At 50.0% G+C, this 12,181-nt stretch overlaps 1 protein-coding gene across 2 annotated transcripts in view; it reads left to right on the top strand.

Annotated features, from left to right (window-relative positions):
• TTC28 (tetratricopeptide repeat domain 28) overlaps window positions 1-12,181 on the top strand; it is a 139,404-nt gene that overhangs the window by 110,658 nt on the left and 16,565 nt on the right. For both annotated transcript variants that reach the window (XM_088525040.1, XM_088525041.1), the window contains exons 10-12: window positions 3-221; window positions 2,101-2,266; window positions 6,349-6,489. In XM_088525040.1, the coding sequence (XP_088381166.1) occupies window positions 3-221; window positions 2,101-2,266; window positions 6,349-6,489 (526 nt within the window). The remainder of the gene's footprint in view (window positions 1-2; window positions 222-2,100; window positions 2,267-6,348; window positions 6,490-12,181) is intronic.

Below are 12,181 nucleotides of genomic sequence, written 5' to 3' on the forward strand. Positions count from 1 at the left end.
AGGTCATCATGATGAAGCCTTGGCTGTGGCTGAGAGAGGACGAACGAGGGCCTTTGCTGATCTGCTTGTGGAACGCCAGACAGGACAGCAGGACTCTGATCCCTATTCTCCAGTGACCATCGACCAGGTCCTGGAGACCGTAAACAGCCAGAGGGGGCTTGTTCTCTACTACTCGCTGGCTGCAGGTTATCTTTACAGCTGGCTTCTGGCTCCTGGGGCAGGTGAGGTCCTTTCTAAGGTCTGTGAGACCTAAGAAGGTCTAAGGTCTGTGAGAGTCTGTGAGCAAGCCGTACAAAGGGGAATCCTGCAGCTAGGAATAAATCTGGGACCAGAACAACCGTGGGAGGAAATTGTTTGGGTTGAATATGTCCAACGCCTTGAAGCTGGAGCCTTGCAACTCTGGTATAGCCTGGCAGTATTCAGGTAGAAGTGTAGAATTTACCCAGAGATGGAAGTGTTTCAGGTTTTTAATATTTCTATCTTTCAGCTGCCACTCTGTGCATTTCCCATAGGGCAATGCTGAGCAATAATGAGATTTCAAGTATGTTGGCTCTGTGAGAATCTTCTATGCATAAGAATCCCTACCTTAATTACATTTCTATGCTTTATACCTCCAAAAGCTTTTGACATTTATTCACTGAAGTGGATTCCAGAGAACAGAAGGGCGTCCCCACATCTTGATATGCCATTGAACTGTCTGATCCTCTGAATTCTCCTTGAATGAATGTGGAAACACTTATCACAGAGGAGCAGGGAGGATTAGTTTGAAGAGGATTGCTTTTTGCAGGCAGATGTTGTTCATTTTCTAATAAAGTGATGACTGTAAATTCTCATGAGTTCTTTCTAGATATAATTTAATAATTGCAGCCCTTCACCATGACAAAGCTAAAGAGATAAAAGGCTCTGATTTAGATTGCATCAAAAATGCCTTGAGAAGGGAAGCAAAATTCACAAATGCTTGGTTTCAGATGGAATGAGTCACTGGAAGATGTGTTTTTTGGAGTATTTTTCAATATTGCATGTGTAAAGATAAGAAGGTATCACCATGCTGTACATCCAGGCACTAATTGGCCCTTTAGTCTACAGTTTGCACCATAAAATGCTAGGAGTTCTGTAGTTCTGAGGTAAAATTCATTGAACTAAAATTATAGTGATGAGAAATAAATGATAGGCCACCAGACTTCATAAAACAGCTTTCTTGATTTCTTCTCAGTTCCCTTGATGCAGATGGAGAGAGCGGCTTCAGTGGTAGCCTGGGATCTTGTTTATCCCCCTGGGATGGTGCCTTCAGAGCCTCTTAGCTGGGATACAGTTCACTGTAATAGCTGATCTTGCTGCAAAATGAGTTTCTTTATTCTTTATTCCCCTGCTCCTGTTAACAGCTTTAATAATTTATGTAGTCAGTGCAGGCAGGGCATCCAGAGCAGCCTTGTACTGTTGATCACAGGCAGTGGTCCTGTAGGATTAATCGTATCAGGAGGGATATGCCAGTCTGAGCGGAGGAAGGTTTTATCTGCAGTAATAGTTGAATTCTTGCCAGAATAGCAACTGCCCTTTATCTATCTGGTTTGCCTGTTGTGAAATGCTAACTTTTAATATTTTAATATGCATTAATCCACCCTTTTCTTTCTTTGTATATAATGTATTTTCATGCATATGAGTGAAATGAAATCTTGGTGTGACATGAGGAGGTTCTGCTGTAGTAATAACGTTTTTGTTCAACATTTGAGCCTTGTGCAATTTATATGATCAGAGAATATTTATAGAGAATTTTCATGTGCAGCTACAGAAATGCGTATTACCGTGGTAGATGCTCGTAAGAAACATCTGCATTATAATTTATATGAGGCTGCTGCAATAGCAAGTGCCTTCTGAGTGTCTCATAAAAGCAGTGCTCAGCCCTCGTACCTTTGGGCCATCATCCGCAAAATACAAAAACAGACTTTAAAGGCCCAGCTCGGTACAGAACGCTGTGAAGCCCCGCGGGGAAGCGGTGCAGATTGTTTTGTCCCCTTGTACCGGGGATGCCAATTGCTGGGACCGTACCCCTTGGCGTCCGCGTTCCCGGAGGCTGTAACCCCACAATCCGGTGCCTTGCAGGAATCCTCAAGTTCCACGAGTGCTACCTGGGCGACGGGCTGGCGGAGAGCGCGGGGGACTTCCCGGAAGGCAGCAGCGCGGCGCTGCAGACGGCGACGAGCTCGGCGCTGGAGCTGCACGTCTCCAGCGTGCGCGAGGCGCTCGGCGTGGACTCCTACTACAGCCGGTAAGGGGCTGGCACCCCACTGCCCGCCTGGGGCAGGTGAGCTAGCGGCGGCCAAGTCGGAGAGCAGGAGGCAGAGGAGGGCAAATTTTCTATTCAGCAACAACAAAATTGCTTTATTTTTGTATCCATGGCTATTTTTTTTCCTGGCAAATAATCGCGTGCATGTGCAAACAAAATTTGAACCCATAGACTGGGTAATGAACCTGGAGATTGGAAAATGAGGCCGATTTTGTGTATATGGGCAGATGCTTATATATACCAGTGTAATTAATTCCCCTTCAAAGGTTTAGTTCTAAGGCACTGCAAATACCATAGGGTTTTCCTCCCCCACCTCACCCTCCTGCAAATACTCCCTCATTGCTAAAGCTGAGTAAACAATTCACAGTAAATTAATCCATCCAGTGAATTTCCACAAACAGGTAGGAGTTTTACTCCAATTCATTATTCTGATAGGTCCCACGATTACCTGCCTTTTTTACCCAGTGTATTTATTGTGAACAGCCAAATTCAGACTTTGCTCGTGTTTTGATCTCTTGTGGTGTTTGTTTTAATTTACTGATTGGTTGAATACTTGCATTCTTATTCATACGCCGGTATTTGCAAGTTGTACCTTCTCTCTAAATGTTTTATTCTGGAAAGCAGAGCAGAGCTGTCCCCATCCTTGTACATTCTTTGTGTGTGAATCATCTAGTGGTGCAATTTAGCTTGCTAGAACTGCTGCATAGTCATAAATTGCTGTATCTGAGTGGGTTAGTAACACACTGGTGGTTTGCAAGTCTAATTTACTACCAATGTGCAGGAGAGTGTAGATCTGTATCGGCTGAGGTGTTAACCACCTCAAAAATGGTGTGAATGGAGGCACTGGGTTTTTTAGGTTTGACATAATTTAGTCTCTTTGAAGATGTTTTGTGTTTGGCCCTTTTCCTACAACCCTGAGGCTTGTGAGCAGTTCGTCCTGGAAGCTGCAGACATTGAGGATGTCCTTGTCCAGCCGTGACGCAGAAGTGCCCAGTGCCACCCGGTGCGTCCTCAGTGCGTCCTCATCACTCAGCTCTGTCCTCCTCAGCTACTCGCAGCCTCCCGAAGAGAACTGGAAACTCTGCACAGGAAACCGGTCTCCATGCAACGATTTTGGCCAAGAAAAAGGAAATGGTGGCATTGATCCCAGGATTGATTTGTGCTCACGATCGGGGCAGTGGTGCAGTGGCTGTAGCTCCTCCAATAAATCCCTGTTCATCCTCTGCGGCAGCTCCCCGAGCTGCGGTGCCGCCGCGTACCCGCAGTGCCGGGGTGCGAGCTGGGTGCTGCTGTGCGGGAGGCAGCCACAAAATCCAGACATGCTTTGTAGTCTGCTCAGCAGCCATGTCCTTGGCTTCCTGCCGCTTATGTTCACACTCCGTCTGACAGGATTAGAATTTTCCACTGGGTTGAAATAAGAGCGTGAACCTCGTCCCGCTGTTCCCATAAGGTGTTTCGGCTAAGCAGAACGTTATCGGATTTCCCAGTTGCTTTTCCCAGGACTTGCTCCGGTTTCTTAAAAGACAAATTAATTCTCTCCTTGGGGTTGGGGGTAACATGACACTTGGTTATATTATGTCCCCAGCACTGGTGAATAATGAAATTGGTTTCAGACAGTTCTGAGAAGTCTGTGGATATTCCTGCTCGCCAGGAAGGTGGCCTTTTCGCTGCCGGGAGCCTCAGGCTGCCAGAAGGAAGCTGGAAGCCATTGGAGACACTGGGTTTAGGCCGAGGAGGTGGCTTTCATCATTTCTGGTGATTCTAAAGTGAATTAAAGACTGTCGGTGTGTGATGGGATGTGAACCTGTCCTGAAAGGTTTGCAAGACGAGACAAAGTCAAGTTGTGGTGACACATGCACCTTTCTTCGGGGAACTGGAGACAAACTATGCCTAGCACATAACTGTTTCATGGCCGAGAAAAGGGCCGGGTTTGTGAAGGGTGCCAGGAGATGCGTGTGCGGGGGCGCCGTGCCAGGAGGTGTGCGCACGTTTGTGTGCGATCTCTGGGAATGAATATCCCAGTGACGGTCTGTGCTTGCAGAGCACCTCCTGGCCCAAGCGCAGGTCCCGGCGCTGTCGACAGCTTCTCCTGCACGTCCGGGAGGAGCCTGCGCAGGATGCCCTGGCACGAGACGGGCTCGTGTCCTTCGTGCCCCTCGCCTGGTTTCTGCTTGGCGGGGTGGCAGCCACGTCAGCCACAGGGGAGCACAGGCTGCTCCTGTCCACCTCTTGGTGGACATCTGCCCCGAAAGCCAAGCTCCCACTGACAAAATGATTTGTGGATTTCTGGATTCCTACTTTACAGGAGCATTGCTGACTTAATCCTGTAAGAGCTAGACAAGCAGTACAGTGACAGTGTCTTCACACAGTGACACGCTGAAGACAGGTCAAGGTCTTGGAGATGCTGGTTCAGAGCACTAAAATCCAGCGGTCTGTAACCCATGGCATTTCACAAGCAGATTGGTGGCCATAGTTGGCCAAGTTGCAAAGGAGGAGGAGAGTAAACCATGCCCCAAGAGAGGAAATGCAGAGTAAACCCTGTTTGAGTCACCCAGACACGAGAGGGAGGTTAACTGCTACAAGAGAGGAGAGAGAGGGAGATCTGGGTTGAGATGGACCGTGTGCACCTAGGAGAAAACTGGTGAGAGCCGTTTCTCCGCTCCACTGCGCTGCCCTCCAAAGGAGGGGGTCATGTTGGAGCAGTCGCTGTGGCTTATGGAGCTCTGCGGCTACAATGCAGAGGAAGATATGGGATGGGGTTTAATTCCTGTCCTGCAGGTTTTGTTCTGCTGGGGTAGCTGCACAGGGATTTTCTTACCCCACTAATTGCTTTCCTGGTGTACATGAACATGTCTGCAGCTGTAACTCTGATTACCTATAAGTGGTTGTAGGTGCTACTGTCCCTTCCAAGTTGGCACGTCCTCCCATGCCTGCTCCCGGGAAGGGGAGTGCTGCCATGCCCTGCTTCCTCAGGGTTTTACTGGCATGAAGAGGCACTGAGTTTTCCGCGGTAGCCTTTGCTCTGTTCTGAAAGCAGTTCCTTTCAGCTGGACTAATTGAGTCTGCAAATACACGTTCTTGCCAAAAATAAAGTATGAGGGACTTGAGAATCTGCTCCAACTTGTGCTGAGATGGATTGGGGAGCCCACGTGACCTGCACTCCCGGAGACACGGACTCAGGATTTTTGCCTCTTTAGGGATTCCCAGATATACAGTGAGTGATCAGCAAAACCGTGCCAGGGCTCAGACGCGAGCTGCTTCTCCACTGCTGGAAAAGGAGCGTGCAGGAGGCAACTGTGGACAATCTTGCAACTCTTTTTTCTTATGCCATTCAGCAAACTCCCCCCTTCAGTGTCCAAGGAGTGATTGGTTTATGTTGGGACTTGCCCTTATATGTAATTAAATTACATTGACCCAGAAGTGTTTACAGGACACCCTGTGGTCCATACAGCAATGCAGACGCAGCTGTAGTTGCCTACAAGAGTGTATGTTGTGTATTAATGGGGTTCATGTACGTGTTATTGGAAAATGTGCCCTTGAGGAACGTTGTTGGGAGCCCAGCAAAAGGAAACGAGAGAGCTATGGGGCAGGTTTAGCTTGTGGATAAATTCCAAGGTTTGTGATGCACCATATGCTACGCAAATTATTTATTAAGTTAAAAGGAGGGATTGTTAAAATGCGCAGACAGTAGTTGTGTTTGCCTTCTCCCTTCAAAAAGAAAACAAAATACTGCTCTGGCAGTTAGTTAGAAAATCTGCACCCAGATGCTAATTTAGATATTAAAGTCAGAAGATGGAGAATTTAGAAGTTTCCATTAGTATGCATTGTATTTTAAGTCCCTGAGGGTTGGATCTGTGAATGCCCACAGCAGGAGGAGTGGACAAGGTGGTCATTCACTGGCAGCCATGCCTGACAGGAGGAGTGATGACTTTCAGGGAAGATTCGACCTCAGCGTTTCGTGAGGTTGGCTCTGAAGTCCATCTTCCCTCGGCCTGGCCCAGCATTTGTCACAAAGCTGATGCTCTCATGCATCAGTGATGCCTCTCTGCCTGTTTTCTCTCTAGAGCCTGTGCCAGCAGTGAGACTGAGAGTGAAGCTGGGGATATCATGGACCAACAGTTTGAGGAGATGAATAACAAGCTGAATTCCATGACTGATCCAACTGGCTTCCTGAGAATGGTCAGCAGGAACAACCTCTTGAACAGGTGAGAATGCAGCGCTGCACCGTAGGCATCAGCAAGCAGGCAGACATTTCTGTGGCAGACTTCACTTTGAACTGTAAGATGTAAAAGGGCCTCAGGCGCAGCTGCTGTCCTTCCTGGTGGTCTCTTTTTTGCAGTATTGCTAGAGGACAGAGCAGCAAAGTGACATTGTCCTTCATGGTTGCAGAGATTGTTTGTTTTACCCAGGAAATTAGCGGTTTAAATCAATTTAGGAGATCTTGAAATGTCACCTGAATGCTTTTCCAGGTAAGACCCAGTAGCTTAAGGTGAGAGCCAGCAAGGACTTATCAGCAAGTGATAACTGCCTGGGGTGGGGGCATTTCCAGTGACCTCTTCTCCTGGACAGGCTCAGTTTTTGACTGACCGAACAATTGCAGAGGATCTCTGTCCCTGCTGTCAGCGAGGTGAAGAGCTTGGGGCTTTCTGCTCCTGATGTCTTGTGGAAGCGTTTGTTTCCCATTAATTTTAACTAAAATAGTAATTAGCAGAGAACATGCTGCATTTTCAAAGTTGCAGTGCTTTACCTAGCTGACCACTTTCCACTTATTTTCTGCCTCTATAGAACTTGCTCAGATTTCAGACTGTCATGTCGCTGTGCTGATTAAAGCAAGAATTAGAAGTAAAAATTGAACACAGAATCTTCCCAGGATCATCACTCCCCTCATGGGGAGAGGCCATGTGATGCTGAAGGAAGTGGCACGGGGTTTCTGGCTGGATCTGTATCCCAGCATGGATTCTGGACACAGGGTGCACCAGGTCTTCCTCAGCTGGAAAGAGAACTGGGTCAGGCTGCAGAACTGTGAGCGCTCACTGGAGTTGCTGAGATGCTGCTGGTGACAGCAGCATCCCCTTGAAGCTGGGAGTTGCCTGCCGGCGTCAACAACTGCCCTATTTTTCCTTCCAGAATCCACATTCATGTCTATTCAAGCGCTTCAGTGATCATGAACTATAAATATTTGCTACTTCGGAGTCAAAAAGGCACTCCCCCAGGATTGCTGAGACATTTTACTAGTTTATCAGGGTCAGATAATTAGCAGGAGAATCCCCCTTCTAGTTACTGGGAGTGCAATAAGCTTTGATTCTGCTCCAGTTAAGTGCCAATCCCCAGGAATGCTGCAGAAGCCAATTGTGCAGCATCTGCATGTGTTTCTGCTCCGTGGGAGCAAGTGCATGGCCTTAAAGCCATATCAAGGAGCTCTCCTCGGGTGCCTTGTCAGGAAACTAGTCTGCAGCTGTTTGGAGAAGCCCAGGGATGGAGAAACATGAGTGCCTTATCCAAAGCACCTTCACAAGAGCATCAAGAAGTGGCCAGAATTTTGATGTTCTCATGATGCGCATTGAGAGCAAGAGAACAGCAAAACACTGCTGTGTGGTTTTGCTCCCTTTTGCCTGCAGGCAGAGAAATCTGGGGGTTTTAGTGGCAGAACTACTGCTGCCACCTGCAGCCAGCTAAGCCCCGAGTTCAGGGCATTTGAGTGCCCACTGTGCATAGGTTGCCTTCGATCCCATAGATGGTGAGACTAGAGACTGCAGAGTCTGGGATGGCACTGCAGAAAGTACCGGTAGTGTTTGTCTACTGTGTGGTTCTTTCCAATTCAGCTGTGGTGAGAATGACCTGGGTGCAGGTCATGGCATGTGGCACACCGAACTTGGGGCAACAAGGAGGCTTTCTTACAGTAGTCCTGCAGCTGCGGAAAGGAAGCCAGTGAAGGTTGCCGTGGAAGAGAGCAGATTAAGAAAGGAAACAGAAGCTGGCAGCATTTTTCTCTGCTGCCTACAGCTCTAACAAGGGACTGTGAGCTCTCAAATTTTAGGAATTGACAGACTTGAACAGTTAGGAAGAGCACAGGTGTAATCTTAGAGCTCCACTCCATCTCATTTCTGTACATTGGCTGGGATGAGTTTATGTAGCTGTATGTCAGTGGTGCGTGGGTTATTGGAGCTGCAGTGCTTCGGAGGTTGGTAATATTGTGGCTTACCAGCAGTGACTGAGGATACGGCCTCTACTTTGACTTCTGCACTGCAGGGGACAAGGAGGAGCAGGGACTGCTTAGAGATGAGAATCAGTGTTTGCTTTCCCTGCTGCCAAAGCAAGCCCTGCTTTCCTCCTGTGGGGCCTGAATGCAGTGTTCACATCTTGTGATTGAATGTTGGCACTCCTCAAGGGAGCGTGCATGGCTTGGGGCCAGTGCAAGTTCCTCCACGCACAGGGTTTGCACATGCTGTTATGGTCCCATGTGAGAAAATGAGGTTTCAGAGACGCTGGGACTGTTTGGAGCCATTCAGTTTCGTTGTCTGGTGAGAGGAACTGCAAGACTTCAAGGAAGCCCTTGGCCTGGAGTGAGTGCCCCTCTGGTTGCTGTCATCAGGTAAATTGGTGAATTTGGCTTTAATCAGAGAAGAGTGTTTCGTTTGATTGTTTTGTATCTCAACCTAGAAAAGCAAAAATAAGTCTGGTAGTAAACTTAAGGAACCTGTGGAAAGGAATGGGCTTTGCAGGAGAACGGAGCGCTGAAGGGGTCCTGACTGCCCGATCTCAGAACTGGGCAGTAGTTGTCTAAGCTATGGATGCCGCTGACGTAGCTCATCTCCTTCTGCTCAGCAAGGAAGCTGGTCACTACCAGCCCCTAGATTTAGCTCCCTGGCCCTTTCTTTGGCCTTTCCCCAGTTGTGGGAACCCAGTGTATCCTTCTTCCCTGTATACCTGCAGAAAACATGGGTGTCAGCCCTGCCACTGCTCAGAGGAGAATGTGCATATCCCAGAGGGCAGCTTTTGCAGTGCAGCATAGTGAGAGTTGGTGAAAGGTGAGTGAGATGGGAGCAACGTAACTTGAGGTGTGAATTCACTTCTGCCAGGGACGTTGCTATTTCCCAGACCATCTTACTATTGCAAAGAGCTTGCTTTCTCCAGCCGAGTCAGGTTGCAAAGGAAATGGTCCATGTTCAGATCCACACACAGAGCTAGGGATTTCCAAAGCAAGTTTGGTGCTCTGCTAAGATCAAAGGCTCTACAGAGAGAGCCTCAGGTAGGGCCACCGTGGGGATACATTTTCATCTGTTTTTGCTCAGGGTTTCATCCTGGTGGCCAGTGTAATATTTGAGCATATCTCCGCTCTCCTCTTGGCGTGGGACGTGCCGTGTTGTTGTTTCTGACACTGTTGCTTGTGCTTACATGGAGGTGCAGCAGGGGCTGGTGGCTCCGCAGGGGTTGGGAGGCAGGAGCTCAGCGCGGTGGCTGCCCGCAGGGCCAGGGCCGCTGCCAGGACGAGCTTTGGTGGAGGCCCAGGTGGGGCTGCTCAGACACTTGTTCTGGAGGACCACGCAGAGCAGAGGGCTTGGAGCAGCAAGGGTGCCGGCTGGTAGAGACAAAGGCAGTGGCTGAAGAGCCTCTTCTTGCCTGGATCTGCCCGTGCAGGGTGCAGGCCACACAGACGGAGCGTGCTGGGTGGTCCGTGGGTGTTGTGCAACCAGCAGCGGGTTTTGGAGATGACTGTGGATGTCTGCAGGGAGCCACAGGGAACTCGAATATGTTTTCTGGAGCTTCCTGCAGCCGGGCGTTGAGAGTGTGTGAAGGCCCTGCCTGTGGCGATGGGGAAGGCCTTCTGAAGAAGGCTTGGAGAAGGACACGTCTGGTGGGTGTCACATCCTGGGCCGTTGGCCTGCAGAGCCCTCCACAAGGAGTCTGGCAGCCAGCAGTGGCACCTTATCGAAGGCACCTGGCCAAAAGACCCGGAGGAGCCTCTTGCATTGAAGGCGCTTGGGTACAGGTGACCTGGAGAGCAGGGAAGGGGCGAGCAGGCTTCTCCACGGCTGCTGGGTTTTCTACAAAAGATCCAGCCTCCCCTTGAGGATTTTTGCGCTCTTCCATGTGTGCACAGGCGGCTGGGTAAGGGGGGGTGAAAGATTTATGATGCTGCTTTGGTTTTGTTCTAATAAAAACCAATCTGAGTGGTGCAGGGATAAATCTAGAGTTGCTTGGCTGCAAAGCCAAGGTGCAGGAGGCTCTGCTGATTGGAGCAGTCAAGCCCCTCTCCGCGGTAATAAATGAGTCTGGTGAGATGCCCCGGGCGGCTGAGCGGGGCTGGCGGCTGCCACCTGCCGGCACCTCGTCCTCGGGCCGGCTGCGGTGGCCGGCGGTGCCTGGGCCGGACGGAGGAGCGGGGTCTGTCCTCCGCGCACGAAGCAGCAGCAGGGTCGGAGCGCAGCACCGTAGAAGCCTGAGGCTGGGAGAAGTGTGGCCTTCAGCCGCCCGTGTGGCTTTACAATCCGTGTTACACAAAGCAGGGAAGCGGCCGAGCTCGTTCGGCGCCTGCGAGGGCGCTGGGCAGGGGGCCTGGACGGAGCGAGCTGTGCTGAGCCGGGCAAGTCCCCGCGCGGGGTCCCGGCAGCAGTCACGGCGCTCGCCCCGCGCTCCTAATGCTCCCGCCGGCTGCACGGCGCAAAGCTCTGTGTCAGCGGGAACGCAGCTGGAAGCACCGTTTTTCCCATAGCAAATGGGTTTTAGACATGGTGGGAGCTGGATCTGGAGACTGCTTTCAGCAGCTGCAAAGGACTGGGGAAGGGTGAAGGATTTCCTGAATCTCGTTCTTGGTATGTGTCAGGAAAGGCTGGGATATTTCTCAAGCCTGTGCCTTGTCAGGAACAGTAGGAGCACATTCGAGTGCAATATTTCTGCTCTGCTTGTCTCCTTGCGTGCTGGTTTAGTCTGTGAGTTTGGAGATACTTTGTGCGGATACATACGCCTGTAGCGGATATGCAGTCAACTGAAAATGTCTGTACTCATAAACCTCATCGGCTGCAATAACTGTTCACTTGGTTTTGTTTGTTTCCTGGATGTGCAAATACTTTTTGCTTTTGCTTCTTTTGGGTGCTGATAGCCAGGACTTGGCCAAGGAAACAGATAGAAGTGAAGAACAGAGACAAGGCATTTCTGGTGAGCCCAGACCCTTAGAAACGCCGTCGTAGACCTGTGCTGTGGTGAAGCAGCCCAGGTTTGGTGCTGAGCCCAGGGAGCTGTTCTGTCCTGGCGTGTGAGCTGGGAAGGGCGTGCGCCACGTCAGGTGTTAGGGGAGCAGAGCAGTCCTGTGCTCCAGAGGCAATCCCTGCTTGCAGTGCTGGTACATGGTCGGGATTGGGGTTATGGGGAACCCTCTACCGACTGCTTGCAGCACTTGGACGATCACAGCGCATATGCTCCTTTTTAGGTCTTCTATGCACCAAGTCTTTTATGCTCACACTTTAGAGCTCGCTCTGCCATTACTGCCCAATGTCTAGGATCCCCCACTGCCCTGCTTTATGGCTCACCTGCTGCAATTTTATGAAAATGTATTCTTTTCATATAAAATGGTTGTTCATGGCCTCAAGCCCAAGATAACTATTCTGGGGAGCACAGACTGCTGCAGTAGGGAGACCAGAATGGGCAATGCCATTTCCTTGGTGTTTTGTGCACTTGCTGTCCCAGCCACCTCAGTTGCCAGTGTGGGTGGCTGGTGCCAGGAGACTGTGTGAGGAATTTTGCCTGTGCGGATTAACCCAGAATTGTCCCCTCTGCCACTTGCGTGGAGAAGGGATCATCAGCAAACAAAAACAGCCCTGCTGGGGGGCAGGGGAAGGGAACTGCACTGTGGTACTTGGGCAGTGCTTGGAGGCAGCCTTTCTTTGATTGAATTTTGGC

This window comes from Tinamus guttatus, unplaced genomic scaffold (assembly GCF_059628265.1).
Source record: "Tinamus guttatus ecotype Peru unplaced genomic scaffold, ASM5962826v1 Tinamus_guttatus_pri_ptg000223l, whole genome shotgun sequence".
NCBI lineage: Eukaryota > Metazoa > Chordata > Aves > Tinamiformes > Tinamidae > Tinamus > Tinamus guttatus.